Below are 21,132 nucleotides of genomic sequence, written 5' to 3' on the forward strand. Positions count from 1 at the left end.
TTATGAATTAGATAATTGAAAGGTGAATGAGTCCAAGGTGAGTGTTATTTCCCCAAGGTGTCACCTTAAGGCAGTTGGCAGGTAGGATGTCTTTCAGATGAGTTTGTTTTGTTCACTGGTTTACTATGCCAGAACATTGCAGCAAGAAAAATGCAACAAACATCTTGCTGAAGTAGATTCTGTCTTTTCATGTAATAAAACTAATTTCCAGTCCAGTCACGTCAAGATGTTTTCTTTACGGACAATTAGCAAGTTATGCATATGAAATTCATGGACTGCACCTGCTTGTTTTTTTCTTTAAGTTACCTGTCTGGTGAGTTTGATTGGTTAGTCCCTCCCCTCCTATTGTAGTCCTCTACATTTACCGGAAATTACGACTGAGTCAGCCCAGCCTCCGAGCCTACACACCTCACATTTTGTAAATACCTTTGCTTCCTTGTAGAAGAAGTTAAAGTAAAGTAGTGAGTCGTACTCGGAGAATCACAGCCGTCTGCAGAGGGTTTGTTCCGGTAAAAGCGATGGGGAAAATAGAGTGGGCGATGTGGGCCAATGAACAGGCTCTGGCTTCGGGACTCAGTGAGTTTGTATAAAAAGTTTTTTTTTTAAAGATTAAAATAGTTAAAAATTTCATACAAATTAATGTTTTCATGAGCGGTTTAGTCGAAATTCATTTTAGCAGGTACCAATGTGTTGCTTCAGTAAATTCTACTAATTGATTTTTTATTAAAGCAAACATTAAATCATTTCAGTCAACTCATCATCCTTCCATTCAAGCCTGCTTTGATAATAAATAAACCATGAATAATAAATAAGAAAGAAACTCCATTTCAGTATCAGGTGGATGTAGAGTTTTTCTGGGGATTTCTGCTTGACTGGAGTCACGGAAATCATTTTGGTTATTTTAAGTTTTAATTTAATCTTGTTTTCTTGTTTCAGTTCTCCTTACTGGAGGTATTGTAGGTGTGGCTGGACAGTTCAGAGGCTGGCAATTTGCAGCTTATGCAGTGTATCCTTTGCTACATGTTGGAAATATTTTTTATCTATTATTCTATCTGTGTTTTCTTATCATATTCTGCATGTATTCTCCTTTTATATCTGAAACAATAAGTCCATCCATCATTTTCTTGCAGCTCAGGATCACAGACGTTCATTTAAATTAGCTTTGAATGTCCTCTCATAGTTATTATGTCACTTAGTGAAGCTTTTAAGATGAAACAGCCTTGACAGATAATCAGTGCTGCTGGGGTGTTTGTGTGTCTACTTGAGTATCCCAGAAGCAAGAGATCCAAGGGCACAAGTGTAGAGAGAACGTAAGTAAAGTCATTTTCTTATAATTTATTTATTATTGTTTTGCAACATGTAGGTTGTATTTTAATGGACATGTTCTGTGATCATGTCCAAAGCTCACTCCTGTATCTTGTTTTCCCTTTAGGGGCCAGTACTGTTTCACTGTGTGTGTAAAAGCATTCGGGCCACTGACAAGGAACTACTATGTCAGAGCATTTTTACATGCTGCGTGAGTTTGTTATATCATCGACTCTCCTTTGCTAGACAGCATTCCTCTTATTCCCAGCCAGTCTTTCTAACAAAACACTTGTCGTTTTAACCTTTTGTCCTCAAAATATTTCTCTATTTCTCTTAGAATCTGTGTACCTGGAGGTTTTATGCTTGCTACTGTCCTCGGATGTGTCTGCCTCGGGATTGCCAGCCTCATCTACCTTGTGGTAAGTCAGTAATTTTTTTTAGCATATTAAACTACCATTGTAGCAGATTAAATCATGTCAACTTTGATAAAGTTATTAGATGAAGCAGGAAGTGGCAAGTTGATGGAAACAAGGAAATGGCAATAAGGAAGAGATTGTTTCATTACTGGTACCTGTGTTGCGACATGACCCTGCAGTTATGAAATCTGAGTGTGTGTGTATTGTGTGGGCGTAGCCTGACCTGGTCATACACTTTCTAACTATTACTGACTTGTATTCTTTGACATATTCTTGCTTTCTAGGCAGCTATCCGAGGTGAACACTGGGAGCCAATTCTTCCAAGGAAGGAGGTCCGAAAGCCAGTTACAGAGAGCATTAAAAATCCTCCTCAGAATCCACCACCAAGACCTCCTGCAGAGATGCGTAGGAAACGGGTAGATGACCTGGAGGGAGCAGCCTATGACAACCCCATCTCTGTCACTGACGATTAACCAGTGCCAGTGCCCTATCCTCTGTGTCCCTTCTTTTCTCTGCCTGAGATCTTGAGATCTACAAATCTATTAAAACCAGATGTCACCAGATTTGTTATTCTGGACAAATGAATAGTTTAGAAGTTTAGTGAAGCTAGTGATTGGACTGCATGTTGGGTCCACACTTTAATACCACATCCAGCAGTGAAATGTCTTGAAGGCTGTTTCTTAGCATGAACAGAGATTACAAAGAAGAAGAAGTGATTGTCATATTTTACTTATGAACAAAAAATGCAGTGTGGAAAAAAATGTACATGCTATAGCTGCTAAGTGGAACCAGATACAGACAATGCAGGACTACATAGCATTGTTTGCTAGGATTAAATTGACATTGGCACATATGTATGTGACTGATATTAGCCCTTTTGCTCTGTACTTTGTTGTCTTGTAAATAAATCCTGTGTGCCCTGAATCATGATCTGTCTTATGATGACATATTTTAAGAAATGACATTTGGAACTTCCTTCTTTCACAAAACACACTGAATTTCAATACATGAGAATTTCCCTTTTTTTTCTGTGTCACATTGCCAACCTTTGTTCACCTAAGATGGAAAAAATGTAACATTAGTATGTCTGATGAAATTGCTGGTTGTAAGACAAGTTCTGCAAGGTGCTTTAATTTCTTTTATCATGTCTTAAGGTTCTATTTTTGTTTGACACAGTTGACCTGTTAAGCATCTGCAGTCTGTGTGGAAACCACAGAGGTACAATGATACTTCCTCATTTTGTTTTTAGGGCTTAAATGCACCAGCATTCCTCAGTACTTAATGGATCAACAACACTATTATTATTACACACAATGCCTCTTATGAATACTTTGTTTAATAATAACACACCAAGGTGTAAGTTATTATTAAATAATTATAAGTGAGTGTATTTTCTAGGCTATAGTGCTGAACTCAAACCAAATGTTATCAAAAACAGGTTAATGCTGCCACCCCCTGCCGCATGAGAGAAGTACAAATGGACCTTATCGATATGGAGCAGGGCATGTTGTGTTAGAGTTTTAGGCAAAGTGAGGCAAAACAAGTTTATACAACACACAATCCATACTTTTACAAAACTACAAACTAAACTACAAAATTTCACTTTAAAATAAATGCCAAACAATATAGTTTAATACCAATTTCAATGAGATACAATATCAAAATGTATCAAATAAATAGTCTATTTAGAATGACTTTAAAACAATAACACTAATGTATTAACAATAATACTAATGTAAGATGTAGATCAACCAGATGGCCTAAATGCAATTGTGATAGCCCTAAAACCTTTTTAAAGATCGACAAAGCTGATCGCTTCTTGTTCTTGTTCTTCTTGTTCTTCTTGTTTTTGGTCTCTCTCTTTTGTATATTGTTTGGCAAGGGTGGAACCACTGTTTAAAATACATAGTTCCTATATGTCAGGACTGTGAATGCTGTTGTCGTTGTGGAATTACTTAGCCTATACTTCCTGTTATTATTTGCTTATGGCATGTTTTCACCATTCATTGTCATTTACAATGTTTTGTCTTTGTATGTAGCTTTGATTGTGTATTTCCTGCTCTGCATATTGAATGTCAACTCTTCACCCTCTAATGCTCTGCTTTGCTGCTTTATGTGCCACTTGTCTTGTCTCCTGTTCTCATTCTGTACATTGTCTGTTTTATTGGTATAAAGTAATATTTAGAAAACAGTTTAGACAAAATTGGACAACTCTCGAATATTTAAGGTGTTGTTGATCAATCTGAATGGACCCGATAAAAATAAAGTACGCCCCCTATAAGGAACGAACGGTGCAATTCTTCATCCATCCTGCGGGCGGCAGTGAAAGCACTCAGAAGCGTCGAAACACTTCGAAGAAGAAGAAAAAGAAACCAATTGAATTGACCCTCATTGCATTGGTTTGTTTTGCCTGTCAGCCACCTACAAGCTGTTTTAATCGCGAATATTGAAGTGTATGTGTCCCACTAGCAGCGGACAATGTCTACCCGGGCTCTGCGAAGGCTCAGAGGGAAGCAGCGGGGTCAGGAGGCCTTGGACCTCGGGGATCTAACTTTAGGTGACAGCCCGGAGGAGCAGGCTGCGGGGGAAGAAGAGCAGCTGGACACGGCTAATGTTTCACCCCAGTCCAACAGGAAAGGCGGCAGCCGAAAGGCGAAGAAAAACAAGGCTCAGAAGGACTTTAGCAACATTTATGAATTGGTAAGGTGACGGTGTAAGTCCATGCTACTTTAAACACGACGCCAGTATGAGCTGCACGGCAAGCTCCCTCCTGGTAAACATCGCCAACACAGGCTAGCCGTGTAGCGTTAGCTCATCTCTCAGTTTATTAAACTCGTATAATATATTACAGCCTAGAAAGTCATTGGGAAATGTAATAACTATACAACAGGCGTGTTTACTAGCCTTTAAAGTCAAGTTCTGTAAGTGGCACGACATGGAGACATGTAGCGGACATGAGCTGCTCATTATTTATCAAACTTTGGACCGATGTGACAGACGAGCACAAACAAGATACTCAGGCCAAATAAGATCAAAATAACACACACACACACACACACACACACACACACACACGTATATTTTATATATCCATAAAGGCAAGAGACATATATAGCCATAACAACAACAACAAAAGACATTAAAAAAAAAAAGTTAAGAAATTAGGCCATACATACACACCTGTTTTTATAATAAGAGGACGTTTTATAAAAGCAGGTCTATAAAATGTGTTTCTTTCTCTTCTTTTAACCCTTATTTCCACAAAGTGGGGAGCCACTTTTAGTTTTAAGCCTTTTACTTTGGATCAGCAAGGGGGGCCCCCACATGAGGATAGGGGTCAACATGTCTGCTGTGTTACCTGGAGCCAGACCCAGACATGCTTTTATCAGTAACAAAAGTTAAAAACACTGAGCTGCTGCATTTTGAACTAGTTGGAGGCGAGAGAGAGAGTGTGACTTTTGGTTGATGCCCGACACGAGGGAGTTACAGTAGTCTAGACTAGAGGAGAAAAGTGCACGAATAGCCATGTCTGTAAGTTCACTGTAAATCAAGTAAGAGATCAAAAGATATCGTCTCATTATTATATCAAACTAAAACTTGTAGGGAAGCAGAAATCCTCAAAATAATGCCTGACTGAATGAACACATGATTCTTTTGCTTTGTGTAGTCAGCCATCAACATCTTAGGTTATGTTATTTGTTATTTTTAAGTACAAAGGAAGCTTCAGATTTATCTACACTCAGGCTGCAAAGCTATGATTATGTCATATGATTGGTATTGAATTATTGTTGTAAATTATTGTAACATTTTTTGCAATGTTCCATCTAGTTATGTTTTATTTTTTTACTCTCATGTAAAAAAATAAAAAATACACTTTCTTAAACATTTTTCATTGTTGACGTATGTAGATAGGTGATGCAGACAACGAGGCAGAGAGAATCTCACCTGATGAAGAGGAAAAGAATGATAATGGAAACGTTGAGAAACCAGATCAGAAGCGAGAGGAAGCGTCTACAAAGGTAAATATAAAGCAATGTGAGAAGGATGGTTTTCCTCTGATTTGACCCTAGATATTCTGCTGACGTAAATGTACATATTTGTATATATTAAACTGTCATCTCTCTTTTCTTTAACAGTCTGGGGACAAAGTTAAAAAGAAGAAAAAAAAGAAGAAAACAAAAGTAACATCGCAAGATGGACAGGTAAATTTGTTAAGAGGGGATTTTTGTGGTTTATTTATATATTTACACACAACTTACAAAACTGGAGCTACTTTTGGCAAGCAAAGCATTAAAACATTGTTTTTTTAAATGACTTTCTGGAGGCTGTACCAGACGATAACATTGATTTATTGCTGGAGAATCTGGAGCAGTCCAATGGAGTGAGTTTGCAAAATGAGGATTGTGGAGGCTCTGACAGAAGATCTGTGCTACATGTGGAGCACAGGTGAGCGCACAAACATCTTGCAGATTAATTTAAGATCCTATTAATTTATCATTCATTTAGACTTCACTTAGGTGGTGACAGAAGTATTAATCTGTATACCTACATGCACACAACACTCTTGTTACTGTATCCTTCGAGTAGTTATTCTGTTATATAAATTTAATTATACATAAATACATTTATTTAAGTAATAACAGCTGACATGCTGATGATGAGCGTAATAAGTGAATAGCCTCATTATAATACACATTTCCGTGATTCCTTATTCCCACCATGTGGTGGCGCTTGGCTCACACAAGAAAAGCAAAAAGTTGACTTCGCTAACAGGCAACACATCATAGAGATTACGTTTACATTTATGTTTTATTTTAGTTCTGTCACAAAGTATGAGGCTTGGATTGGGTGTCAGTGTTACCTCTTTAAAATCATAAAACAAAATTATTTCAGAATTATGCCTTGATTATATTGATTTGATTTGATTTTATTCACAATATGTAAATCAAACAGTGCTTGTGTTTCCTTTTTTTGAAAGTATTTCCTCAGCTGGCCCACATTATCATATATCCTGTCAAGAGTTTGATGTCATTTTCTGTGTCAATTCATCAGGAATCTCAACCCTGAGACGGAGCTGAAAAGATATTTCGGGGCTCGAGCTGTTCAAGGGGATCAAAGGTAAAAAGAAATGGAAAATGTTGGTTAGGTGGCTTGTGTTCTCTGCTAAAAATAATATTCTTCTGTTAATTTTTTACTTTCATTATTTTTGACAGACCTCGTCAGAGAAACAGACAGTTTCACCGTAGCACCTGGATGACCAGTCCTAAGGACAGCTGGCCTCGCTTTAGCCGCCCAGGTATGCCTTTCCTTACAGTCATCTAAATTGTAGCTTGTTGTAACGTTTTACTAGTTTTAATGACTGACCTTTGTTGGCATTATGACCTATCGCACAAAATTGTAGAATAATATAATACTTGACTGCACTTGACATGTTGTTTAAAAATGAACTCACGCAGTTAGTGTAGTCATGACAATTTTTTTTGTATCTCTTTACAGTCCACTTTCCAACTAACCATGTTGAATTTTTATGGGCATATCAAGTAATATTAGGTCATTATATTAGAAATATCCTCTCATACAGAAAATAAGCCATTCATAGGTCTCTATTTGATCTGTTTTTATTATACATGATTCAAACTGACAAGCTCACAAACAGTCCTCAGCACTTTTAGATGGTTCTGCACCTTGTAGTCAGAAGCATAAACAACTATTTATCACTGGTGAGAGCCTTGAACCACCTTAGAAGCAATGTAAAGTATATTCTTATATTTTCCAGCATTAAGTAGTCTCAGTGTTGCTTTTATTGTACTAACGTCATCAGAAAGACTGCCTCATTGTGTTCACACTGAAAGTCACTATTCATGTATTGTGTAATCTTTCCGTGAGTTGTTCATGCCATGGGTTGGATTTGATTTTCCACAAAAGTCAACTTATGTAGCTATTAAAATGATACGCCTATTATCAGTACACATAGTTCATCTTTCAGACATTTTCATTCTGCCTGTTCCTTCATAAACAGCTGATAACAGTTATTACATCACACTTGATGTCACCACTCTGAAAATCCGGAACGTCTTGCTCTCTGTGATTTATTGTTTAGCTGACAGACATGCAAGTTACAACTGGAACGATTTAGTTTTGTAATTAGAACCTTTTTTGTGACCTTTTTACACAATGATACTATGTTTCCTCTTGCCTGTTCAAACCTATCCATGTGAATTAAATATACATTATCTTCACCATGTTTAGTCATGTGTTGTTCTTAACTTTGCTCAACATCTCCAAAGGAATCTCCATGACCTTACTGCAGTCAAAGGACGGCATTCAGCACTTCACCTTTGAACACGGTCGAGACTACCAACAAGTACAGTTCAAGTTCCTGGATGCTGTAGAGTCCATGGATCCCAACAACATTGTGGTAAAAAAAAAATAAAAAAGTTCACGTCTGCACTTTGATTTCAATAAGTTTGATAATAATGTCATATTTCAAAACAGGGATCATCAGTATTGATGTTGCCAGGGATGCATGAACTCACCAGTGATATGGGATGGCAAGAATGGTCACTTAACATTGCACAGACAATGTTTTCAGTCCTTTCAACTCTTGAATGGCTATGAAATGATCATGTTGAATCATCCTCAATATAAAGAATCTACTACTGCAAAAATTCAAATCAAATAATCCCGTTCAAAGTCATACAAGACTATGCTCCTAAAACTTTAAGACAATTTAGTCCACACTTAAAAATAAAAAGCATCCACTTGCTGTTGTCCACATCTTCAGTGTGGTGAAGTTAGATGTTGACCTTTGTAGATCTTTTTAAATGTTAAGCGGTATGAATCCATCCGTTACAGTGCAGTGGTTAGTTACTGACATAATCTTGTGACTACGCTTAGTGGATTGTTTTACCAACGTCATTGAATTATCCTCTGTTTTCTGCATGCATATTGATGCATGAACAGTATATGTATTATTTCACAATTAAAACCCACATCAATGCCAGTTTGCATCTAAACATATTGACAAATCTTGAGATTGTGTAACCACATGATCATCGTGAATGCATTTTTATTACATTTTGACACATGTCTGGTCTTGTAATTGAACTGTTTAAATCATTTTCTATATTCTGACGTTATGTCTTTGTCCATCTCTTTTCTCTCCAGGCCCTGCTACAGCTTAACCCCTACCACATTGATTCCTTGCTGCAGCTTTCTGATGTCTGCCGCATCCAAGAGGATCAGGAGATGGCCAGGGACCTAATCGGTGAGGATCAGCATCTCTTTCTATGAATTAGACTATAAATGTGTGAGAAAAGTAGTGTTCTTAGAGTCATAGTTAGTGATTTAGTATGTATTACCAGAATCAGTTTAAGTTAATGTAGCTGAAAGGCAAACCAACACTATTTTTGTATAAAGTGTATGAATATGATTTCTATATTTTAAGCTATTACCAAATAAATCCAAAAGAGTTTTTCCTGGTTCAAAAGGAGCTCCTTCTGTTCCAATTTTATACTTTTATAGATTCTGGCCTAGATGTAAAATAACATTATTAAGCCTTTTTAGGCCAAGTCTGTTTTTCATCATGTCTACAAGGACGAGGCACATACTGTATATTTGCTAATGTTAATTATCTCTTAAAAAAACATTCCCTGAAATTGCCCTGAAAATTTTAACCATCAACCATGTTGTAACAGAGTCAGCACAACCAGGGGCCACAACGACTGCTGGACTAAAAACAAAGCTTGCCTAGTCTGTTGTTGCCCACAATTTGGTCAAAACGAATCCATAAAACGTTTGGTCTCAACTTGGGCAGGAGAATCAGCAGATTAATTCCATAACTGATATGTTAAGATCCCTTATTCCAGCTGAATGCAGTCTTCACATTCTGCATCTCGAAAGCATTAGTCCTGATCTCACAATCTAATATTTCTTAATTTAATTTTGATCAAAACCATTCGGCAGCCAAGCGATCTGGACATCCGTAGCAGTCACTCTATCATAACATACCATGACCATGCGCATCCAAAACATTAAACGTGATTTGGGTTCTGTGGGAATTTTAGCATGTTAGTTCTGTCTGTGTCATTTCATGAGCATCATGTTTACTCCTTAGAAGGACTCAAGACATTGATGTAAGATGCAAAATGTGTTCAATATAAATAATTGTGGTTATTTAGTGGTGATTGTCAGGTGTGGTTTTGTACATCTTAAATCAACAAAACAGCCATTGTTTAAAAAATAAAAAAGAAGTTTATGTTCTATGCTAAGCACAATACTAGGTTTATTATCACAGGCCGCCTCCTTGACTGGATAGCCAAAATGGTTTATGTAGAAGACCAGCACCAGACAAATGGCATTTGTCTTATTCCCTGGGTAATTTAATAACATGCCATCAGTTGAACTTTAACATAAGACAGAGAATTAAGACAGTGGTTTTGGTTCTGGTCTTTCTGATACAAAACCCTTAACAATATAATTGACAGCCTATTATGTGCAATGTTTTATAGCTGTGTTTGATACTACTTTCTTTCTATTGTGATTATTATTGTAATTATTTTTAGTAGTAGTATTAGTATTAGCATTATTATGAGCATTATCATTTCTTTCTTTCGTTCTTTCTTTTCAGAGAGGGCCTTGTACAGCTTTGAGTGTGCTTTCCACCCTTTATTCAGTCTGACCTCAGGTACCAGCAGGCTTGATTATCTGAGACCAGAAAACAGGTTGGTTGTTTCTTTTCTCTCCTTTTTTGTTTTTGTTAGAAATCATTTGTAATTATAGTATTATATTGTGTTTGAAAGGCTCATTGTCTCAGTAATCTCTATTTGCAGAGCATTTTATCTGGCTCTTTACAAGCACATGATGTTCCTGGAGAAGCGAGGATGCCCTCGGACAGCTTTGGAGTACTGTAAACTGATTCTGAGGTACGACAAGCACTGGGAAGGACGAGCTAAACAGAAACAGTAGAATGTATACAGAGATGTTTAGAGACGCTTATTACTCCACTTAAAGGTCAACCAGTAACATAGCTTTTAACTCTGTTACAGTCATTACGGTGCTGATCTCTTTATGACTAACTTATGTCATCTCTTCCCATTACAATCACACTGTTTCTACAGAAAGAAGGAAGGCGGCAGCTTAGACACTGTTCTTTATTTCACATCCCATTGAAAAGTGTTACATATGATCACATGTCTTGCTAACTAAACAAAAAGAACTCTTATTTCCCTGAATAAAGTAACCATGAATAGCAGTCATCAGACTTTATTCTTCAAAGAATGTTAACTCCACTATTAGGTTTGTACTCTGCCAGTGGTAATCCTGTTCCGGGACTGGGGGGTAGTGGGAAAAAAAGTAACATTTTGTCTGTTGTGTGACATGGTTATATCACCTTTTATCTCATGCAGATTAATGATGTACCCCTCAAAGCTATTTATAAGGTGGAAAACAACTGAACATGTGTTTCGGACAAGGTCTTCTAAATGCCCGATATATGTGATTATGTTCATTATGAGATGTTTTTTCAAATATATTTTGAATTCTCTCCCCCCATTTATTTAGCTGTATAACGGCGGCAATATACATTAGCACAGGCTAATGTAAGATAAAGTGTTTTAAACAACTTATGATAAAATGATCAGTCATAATAATCAGTGTAAGGCTCTAAACTTCATTATATAACATAAATGCTGGAGAGCACTCACATGAGGCTTTATGCAACAGGGCTGTTTCTGTGCATGGTTGCCATCAGTCTGCCATAGCTTGAGCTTTACAGCCAGTCGATATAATTGTCAGTTCCTATCTATGATTTTCATCAAACTCTGGCTTCCTGACTTCATGACAGCTATGCTCGGGTCTTTGTGAAGCAGCAATGTGGGAATAAAAGCTGACGGCTGTCCTCCTCCAACCAGCAGTGATTAAATCAGTGTTAGCTTAAAATGCCAACATGATTGATAACATAATCTTAAAAAGCACTCTCTCAACTCACATACATTGTCAACCCACTGTTTTTTTTTTTTCCAGGATATTTTTATTGCCTTGTTGCTGTTTTTTGAACACAAACTGTCTTTGAGTTAGTGTCAAATTTATTTTGGTGAGCTTTGAGAGAAAACAGAAAAAAATAACTTATTTTATTAATTATTCAATTATCTTATTGTTTTTATTATTTCATTTTTATTAGCCATTTTTGCTAAGCAACTTGGAGCAAAGACACGTAGCAGAGCAGTGGTGTTTTTGTGGAAACAACAAGCCATAACCATTTGTGTTTTATGGATATTCATTATCCATACAAATAATGAATATCCATACAAATGTTTAACATATGCTGAGCATTTCTTCCGGTGTGGGATGAGACTTTTAATTGAGTTAAAATGTCATAATCATTTGCTTGTGGTCTTGTCTTCCACTCTTATCAGTTTGGACCCAGACTCCGACCCACTCTGCATGCTCTTACTCGTTGATTTCCTGACACTGCGTTCCAGAGAGTACCAGTCTCTCCTCCAGTTATATCAGGACTGGGAGGTAAAGTTTACCTTCATGTGTAAATGAGTGCGTGTGTGCAAATGTGTGTACGTTAGTCAACCAGTGTTAACTTTTCAGTCTGATGCAGAAACGGTTTGTGTTTACATTTCAGGAGCATAGAAATCTGTCCCAGCTGCCAAACTTTGCATTCTCCACTGCACTTTGCCATTTCCATCTCAGTCAACAGGAGGATATGGATCCCGAAGAAAGTGACAAACAAAGACATAAAGCTGACCAGATGTTGCAGAATGCTCTCATTATGTTCCCTGGAGGTTAGAAATGAACCTTCTAAATCACTACTTCACATTGTTTATGACATAATTATAGTATTATATATCATAGAAGTTGTAAATGTGCATAATTTCCCACTTATGTCACTTTTTGCAGTCTTGATGCCTTTGCTGGATCTGTGTACTGTGCAGCCGGATGCCACAGTCACAGCACATGCCTTCTTCGGCCCAAAGAGTCAAATAGGGTAATGCATATATTTCTTTTGTTTTCTAGAGTATTGCAAATCCAGTAATTAGTCTCCAGCAGGGTGCCATGACAGAATCTTTACCACCTTTTACCTCTTTTTAGCCTGGCTCGTAGCTGGTAACTAGCTTTTCACAGAGAAGGGTTGAAGATGCTGTAGTAATGTTGCATTAACAGGGACTTTGTGTTTCTCTTTTGTGACAGTGAACATCATAGCCTCTCAGTACCTAATATGCTTATCTAGCTATGTAACAGCTGACTAAAGTAACTTAAATACATCTTTTCATGCAGTTTTTCATGCTTATCTAACTATGTAACAGCTGACTAAAGTAACTTAAATGCAGCTTTTCATGCACATTTTTATGCACATTTTATACCCCGCCCACCCCCCAATCCTACTTTCTGTCTGTAGGCAACCCCCAGCCCTGGCAGAACTGACTGCACTCTATGTGGGGAGGACTTGCAGCCTGTGGAGGGAGGCAGCAGTAATGCTGTGGTTGGAAGAATCTGTGAAAGAGGTGCTCCGTCGAGTTGATACCGAAGACCCTCTGGTTGAGGACTGCCAAAACAAGTAAGGTGCCAATGAGTTTCTCTGCTGCCCGCTTTTCTTTGAAATTATGCACCATGCATTAGAACACTTTCATCACTGTGTTTTAGGAGAAAACAGAGGTACCAGAGTGCACCAAGGAACATCCATCGTCACGTCCTCCTCTCTGAGATCAAAGAAGCCACCTCATGCCTGCCTCTAGTGAGAAACCATCAGCAACCACACTTTAACACAATTCACTGTATCCATAATGTCCTTAGTCCACTCACTACAGACAAAAGGGGTATAGGATCAAATTCTTCTAAATGTTCTCAGCACTATAAAGTTTTCCAAATATTCCAATAACCCACAAGAGATAAGGGATGAATAATAATAATCACACTACAAGAAACATGTGGCCTCTCACTCCCTGAGGTCCCGGTATGAGATTCTCTTGATACAGTGTTCAGTGTTGTGAAGAAATTAGGACATCCCATTAAATATTCTTTTTCTTTTTTTCTTCTATTTCCTTTCAAAGAAATCGACTGGGAGTCGATGTAACCACTTTTTGTATAGTCTTCTGCATATTTATTTATACCAAAAACACAACCAGTCCATGGATCAAACAGTGAGTTATGAAAAAAGCCACTTGACTTGTTGTCAGTGTAGTTGCTACTTTTTCCCAGTACATATACATGTTTACAGTTATAAAACATCGTGGAAAGTTTTGTGTATGGAGCACTAATCGTCTGTTATTTTATAATTTAAGACGAGGTTTAGCTAAAACACATTTTTGCTCAACCTCGTGTTTTTACCATTGAGGAGTGAGGCCAGACATTTCTTGTAATGTAATCAACTTGTGGGAGATGAGCTTCTGACCAGTTCATCCATCATTCTGCAAATGGTTTGACCACAAACTAAAAGCTGTGGCAGCAGGTTAGTCACAGGGAAATTTTCCCCCTGATTATGGTTACAAAAGACACTAAACATCAAAAAGAAGTGTAATGTACCACCAATATACAACCAATGGATTCACAGAACTTCAGACAATAATATAATCTGTGCCATACCCAGGAACTGACTCTAATCTTGCTTATTTGTTTGATGCCCTCAGGAGGTGACCAGTCAGCCTGTGATGGGCTTTGACCCTCTGCCTCCCCTGGAGTCAGTAATCTCATATACCCGACCAGAGAGGTAACAGAGGACCCATTGCACATAAAAGTTCATTATACAGTCAAAATATTTAGATATATTTATAAACCAACATGCTTTATGTCATCAACATGATTTTACACTTTAAGTACGTTTGTGTGTGTTTTTGTCTGAATAGGCAGCATGTTGGTGCATCCAATGAGAGTACATTGTCATTGTTCTTTCGGTCTCTGCTGCCAAACTTCAACCTTCAGGTGAGTTGCATGGATCAGGTAAGATAGCTCTGCTAGGAGATATGTCTGGAATAATTATTTGATGACAAGTATGTTTCCCTCCTTGTCCACTTCAAGCATGTGGCAGAAAAACTATTAATTTTCCAGCAGTCATACCAACACGTACCCTGTTTCTGCTGAATGACTGCTTCAGCGTTGCGCTCCTCCAATAAATGACGCCCGACTCTCCCTCCTGTTCGTTCAATCCAGACTCTTCTCATCTGTTGTTCCCTGTTCTTGGAACGCACTACCAGTTCCTAACAGAGCAGGGCGTTAAAAAAACTCCTGAAGACCCAGCTCTTCAGAGAGTACCATCTCTCCTAGCACTACCAACAACTAGACATGCTAAATCTACACCTTTTAAGAATGGTCACAGCACTTACTGCTGCACTGACGGTTTCTTATTGCACTATACCTTGATTGTTACCTTCTTTGAAAGTCGCTTTGGATAAAAGTGTCAGCTAAATGACTAAATGTAAGTATCAGCTGCTTCAGCTTTGGGCTTGGCTAGTACCTGGATGGGAGGCCTCCTAGAAAAACTAAGCTGTAAGTGGTGTTGGTGGGCCAGTAGGGGGCAGTCTTCCCTGGTCCTAATAATGAAAAATTCCAACACCCCGAAAATTCTACCTTTGATGAGATAAACTGAGGTCCTGACTCACTGTGATTATTAAGAACCCATTGCACAATCTGTTTCAAAGTCAGCTGAAAAACCATCACTGAAACCGGACACTATCCAGACAGAGTTCATGGACTAATTTATGCCAATTTATGCCGCTAATTTATTCTCCCAGTTGCATCCGCACTTGGTTTATTTCATGTAACCTGCTTTGACATCTGTGTCTGTCTTGCGATCTATGCTGCAAAATAGCAACAGCAAGAAGGTTCCTTCTGTTTGTGTCCGTTTGTTTGAGACAGCTTCACACAGTTTATTACATTCAGAGCAAATGAACACACCCACAACACTTCAGCTAATCGCCACAACATCTCATTAGGTCTGATTATGGATGGCCTCACATAGAGCCCATGATGTGGATGTCCAGAAATCATGTGATTAACAGCTTTGAGAGTCTGTAAATAATGAACTGTTAACTAGTCTGCTACTGATAAAATCATAAAATATCTTTATGCTCTGGTTTCTTGATGTTGTGAGAGTTTTTATAGAGTTGACTGTACAAACATTTTTAAGGAGCACAAAGTAAATTGTGTTTCTATTTAAAGATGACTTAAATAACACAAATGCACCTATTTAGTAGCCAGACCCTTCTGAACTGTTAAAACATCTCGGTAACCATCTAAACAGACCCCTGACTGATGGAATACTTTCTCCTAAGACTTATAGTTACCCTAAGGGGATGACAGCTGAAGAATATCAAAGAAAGCATATGACTTTGTTATAGTTAACACTCATCCTTAGTTTATGGTGACCTCAGCAACAAATGCGTGTTTGCTCTTTCCACTAATTTGCTCCACATTATTTGCTCACCTCTTGTACTCTCAGAATGGACTTTACAGAGAATGTGTGAAAGAGTATACAGTGATAGAAAGACCATATGTTACACATCGAGCAGAGCAGGGTGATGTAGAATCATTTTCAGCCTAATGGGACCCCGTGTTCAGAAACATAAATTATAGGCAGTAAACATTTCTTGTTTTTTACAATGTGCAGAACATTAAGTCCCACACACATGTTAACACACGTTTTAATGTAAACATGGCTGTACTCAGAGCTTCCCAGCTGAGTATTGACGGCACTGCAATAGTATTGATAGAATTAGATTTTATTAGATATACTGTGTTATCTGAAACAGCATTCTATTACATTAAAGGGAAGTAAGGGACAGGAGTCCACCACAGCAGACGGGGAGTGGTTGTTGTTGGTGACCACTGTGTTGTGCAAAGTATGAGACTTCAGAACTGTTGACTTTAGTCTCTGTCCCATCTCATACCAACGGTTAATGTTGTTTATTTGAACTATGAATGTGACCTTTCTTTAGCCTTAACAGAGTATAAACAATGTTGCTATTTAGTTATGCGGACTTATGAGACATCCAAACACATGGCATTTGATAGTAAAATAGTGTTGCCAGTCCTCAATGGACCATCACTGTTTAAGGGGTTGATAACTGAATGGCATTGTGAATCTGTAGTCTTTTAACAGCTAGTGATTTCAGCATGTGTTCTTTCAAAACTTTGTTAACGTAGAAAGAATGCACCACTCTTGACACAGAAGCTTTTTGTTTCAGAGACAAAAAAAGATGAGGGTGGTATTTTATTTGGATACTTAATCCTTTAACATTATCAGTCTCAGTATTGCATTATAACATGTTTATATAGTCATATATTAATATTGTAATGTCAGTTAATAGGTTTTAACCTGAATGTTACAGTCTTATGGAGAAATCATTTATAGTGGCTCAGGAATTTTAAAGGTTTCCTGTATAGTTTTAGTCACTAGTTGCACCATGGAGCATGCTTTTTATTTGTGGGTCCCCGTTTTCCACTGATTTACAGGTACCAACAAAGACAGGAAAGAAGAAGTTAGTAAACATGGACGTAAATAATGCAGAATGTGCATTATTATTTAAAATTGAGTAACTCTGAATGTAAACAGAACTTCTCTGCATGGCACTTATTTAATGTGTACCACAAAAGGCATTGTGTGTAGTATTTAAAAATGTCTTATTCCTTATGTGATGATCTATAATATGACAGTGAATAATGCAAAGACTCAAAGGTGCTGTTGAAGGATGTTGCTGGTGCCAGACCAAGCACAGAATGAGTCTGGTTTATGTCGTAACAAAGTTAAACAAGGCAGCGCTGACAATTTTACGATGACTAAAGTCCGCCACATGGAACAATGTGTGCCGAGGTGATCATAAAGGTTATGTAAAGACTGTGCATGCACATTCTTCTATTTGTGCATGCAGACACTTACAGAGTTTTGTCCATCTCAGTTTTGGTATTTTAGTCCCCTGCCAATGCACACAGCACAAACCAACAGCTGCCATTTTAAGATACATATATCAGGTACACATTGAACATCTTGTGGGTCAACTATACATGCTTAACAGATAGGCCCAAGGCATGTTTCCATCAGGACAGTTCCATCCATCCTGATCGGGTTATCCACTTATACAGAGGAAGAGATATGATATGGATAAAGAAATATAGTTATGACATTCTGCCAAGTTCTTATTTTATTGTTGAGATAGAGTTATGTATCTGAGAACAATAGAATGTTGTGTTTTATAACACAACCTTAGATTACCCTGGTTTATGGTGCTTTGTGTTTATTATTTGAATGATGAAAGAGATGCAGTGTTTTATTAATTACTGAAGAGCTGTTATTGAGAAATGCTTTGAAAGATGTCACTGATTCTGCAAGCCTTGGGCTTAATAACTAATAACTATAAATGAAAGTAGGACAAATCGAGTGTTTCCAGTGAGGCAAGACTGTTGAACTAGTGGCAACTATTGCAGATGTTCCTTAAGATACACTGAAGAAATTAAAATATTTAAGAAAATTATCAGATCAGATACACGAAAATTGTATATTAAGTGACCTCTCTTTTCTCAAGGGTGGACTGAGGCAGGAAGATGACATGGAAGTCGCTCGAGCTGGTCAGGAGCTGAACCAAGAAGTGAATCGTCTAATGGTGGCAATGAGGGACATGCTGGCAAACATCAGGTTTCAAGAGCCACCAAGAGAGGACAACCCCTACAGAGATGAGGAGGAATGGGACTGAGAGGAGGGAGACATAGGTGGAATTTTTAGTGTGAGGATCGAGAGGAAACAAATGTAATGACAGTCAGAAATTCAAATATTTAATGGTGTTTATAATAATTAAAAAGAGATGGAGTGGGACAACTGAATTGTATTTTTCATTTGTCATTTTGGAGTTCCAACATCTCCACTCTTGGTTCTATGTTTCTCTGGAAGAAGAAGAACAAACACCTTTTATGTTGCATGGACATTTTGTATCACAAATGCAAAAAGCTTGAAATGGAATATTAATCTCTTTTAATTTTAATTTTGTGTTAAGAATAATCAACAAGTCATATGACTTTCATGACGTGTAGATTTGTAGACTTGTAACAGAGTTGTAGAAAAATTTTGACCCGCTACTGATATCCCCACCAGTTTAAATTACGTTCAGTATTTCAGATAAGCATTTCTAAAAAGATCCAGAACCATTATCATCTTGTACAGAGTTTACTTGAAATTAAATAATATAATTATATAATTATATATATATATATATCTATATATATATATATATTATATATATATATATATAATATATATATTAGGGCTGTCGATCGATTAAAAAAAATTAACTAATTAATCGCAAAGAATTCTGTAATTAATCGCGATTAATCTATCAATAAATGTTCAATAAATTAATGCATTTTTCTGAGACTGAAGCTTATAATGAATATTTATTATGTAAAATGATCAAATTAATGTAGAATAAACACAGAGAAATATATTTAATTCATTCATTTTATTGGCCTAAGGTGCACACATGCACAGTGCAAACAGAGAAAAGCCAGAATGAGGAATATACTGACGATGCCACACTCTTGTAGTGTAGACAGGGTGTTTTGTTTTGAGGTGATATGTTAAAGTGTGTTACTTCTGTGGAATTTAAATTCGCTTTGCAACTGTGCAAATGCCTTGTTTTTGTCCAACGAGCCGTCTTTTTAAAATGAAATGTTCCCCCAAAGTCCGTCCTTATCCATCTTTTCGCCATAGACTCCTTTAGTTGGATAGACATAGACATATACATAGACTCTCCTTTAGTTAGGATAGATCTAGACATATATACAGACTCTCCTTTAGTTAGGATAGATCATAGACATATATACATAGACTCTCCTTTAGTTAGGAAGTTCATAGACATATACTCGACTCTCCTTTAGTTAGGATAGATCATAGACATATGACTCTCCTTTAGTTAGGATAGATCATAGACATATAGACTCTCCTTTAGTTAGGATAGATCATAGACATATATACATAGACTCTCCTTTAGTTAGGATAGATCATAGACAATACATAGATGCCTCTGAGCAGGTTGGTCCGTTGCTGCGATACGTTACGTCCGCCATATTGGATGTGGCAGATCTGCCCGTAAACTAATACAAGCAGGGCCGGTTTAGCTGTGGGCAATGTGGGCGACAGTGCAGGGCGCAGTCTCCGTGAGGGCTTTAAGTTATGCCTCTATACACCCATTCACACCACACAAACTATATCTGGGAACAAAGCTCTACTTTGCCAAATCCAAAATGGCGGCCCACCGAACGTAAACAAAACCGCGTTAATTGCGTTAATTTTTTTTAAACGCGTTAATTTTGACAGCACTAATATAATCATATTATATGTGTGTGTGTGTGTGTGGTGTGTGTGTGTGTGTATATATATATATATATATATTATATATATATTATTATATATATATGTAATATATATAGTGTGTGTGTGTGTGTGTTCAGTAAAAGCATCAATTAAAAAGTCAATATAACAGCTGTGTTTTCCTGTGAAACAGTTTGCTTAGATATGCCCAAATATGGCAACAGACCAAGAAATGTGGAAACAAACACAACATAAATTATTTGAGTACTAAAAACAATGCTACAACTACACATTCACTGAATTGTAAATTCAGTCTTTAGGAAAAAATAGTTAACTACAAATCCTGTAGAGACTAATATCTTGTTGCTTATGTGACCTGTTGTAGATGCATTAATCTTGTCTCAACTAATTTCATCATTTACTGAATCAAATATAGGTACAAACCTATAACAATGCTGGAAATCTGTTCTTTGGTCTTATCCATATTTGTGACTTAAATATTTCCTTTGCACTTAGTCACATACTCATGACCTCAGTCAGTGATTCTGATTTACTGTACGTGAAATCTCAGGCTGTAACTTTACTTGTGGCAGCAAGTCGACAACATTTTCATCCCCATTTTATTAGTGTTTCACTCTTGTCTTATCTGGATGTTTTTTTTGTTTTGTTTTTTGTTGTATGTTGCATTAGATGTGGAGATGTCTCAGACTGACAGTCTGCGAAGCCCTTACATGGTTTTCATCTGGCAGAAGGAAGAATCTGTCATGATGTGCTTATTTAGTGTTCCTGACAAACCTCTCACTCAAAAAGATGTCGCATAAGCACACCAGTTGGAGCTCTTATTTTTATGAATCTCTTTTATGCCTATGTTTGTTTTCATATATATTCAAGCAGAGAGTCCCTTTTCCACTGAATGGCTCAGTGGTAACCTCTATCGATACCTTCTTTTTTTTTCACCAATTTTGAGTGGAACCATTGTAATCACGGAAGTGTCATCAATACACGACGTGGCACAATGTACAAAGAGAATATAACATGACCACTTTGGTTTGCTTCAGGCCAAAGATGAGCTGCTTTCTTTTGGTATGCTGTGATCCAAATCAATTTATC

At 37.3% G+C, this 21,132-nt stretch overlaps 2 protein-coding genes across 2 annotated transcripts; both read left to right on the forward strand.

Annotated features, from left to right (window-relative positions):
- The first annotated feature begins 406 nt into the window (after positions 1-406).
- On the forward strand, positions 407-2,651 carry cyba (cytochrome b-245, alpha polypeptide). The gene is made up of 6 exons (XM_010741495.3): positions 407-576; positions 937-1,006; positions 1,236-1,310; positions 1,433-1,516; positions 1,643-1,724; positions 2,006-2,651. Exons 1-6 carry the CDS (start codon positions 519-521, stop codon positions 2,192-2,194), a joined length of 558 nt encoding a protein of 185 aa, XP_010739797.1. The 5' UTR covers positions 407-518; the 3' UTR covers positions 2,195-2,651.
- Positions 2,652-4,068: 1,417 nt separating this feature from the next.
- On the forward strand, positions 4,069-18,882 carry tcf25 (TCF25 ribosome quality control complex subunit). Its single transcript, XM_010741517.3, has 18 exons — positions 4,069-4,421; positions 5,630-5,740; positions 5,858-5,923; positions 6,046-6,167; positions 6,774-6,839; positions 6,935-7,017; positions 8,009-8,139; positions 8,889-8,988; positions 10,351-10,444; positions 10,553-10,645; positions 12,137-12,242; positions 12,355-12,514; positions 12,630-12,717; positions 13,129-13,287; positions 13,374-13,464; positions 14,357-14,436; positions 14,573-14,648; positions 18,245-18,882. The coding sequence occupies exons 1-18, from the start codon at positions 4,200-4,202 to the stop codon at positions 18,410-18,412; spliced, it is 2,016 nt and encodes a 671-aa protein (XP_010739819.2). The 5' UTR covers positions 4,069-4,199; the 3' UTR covers positions 18,413-18,882.
- The last annotated feature ends 2,250 nt before the right edge of the window (positions 18,883-21,132 follow it).

This window comes from Larimichthys crocea, chromosome VIII (assembly GCF_000972845.2).
Source record: "Larimichthys crocea isolate SSNF chromosome VIII, L_crocea_2.0, whole genome shotgun sequence".
NCBI classification, from domain to species: Eukaryota; Metazoa; Chordata; class Actinopteri; family Sciaenidae; genus Larimichthys; species Larimichthys crocea.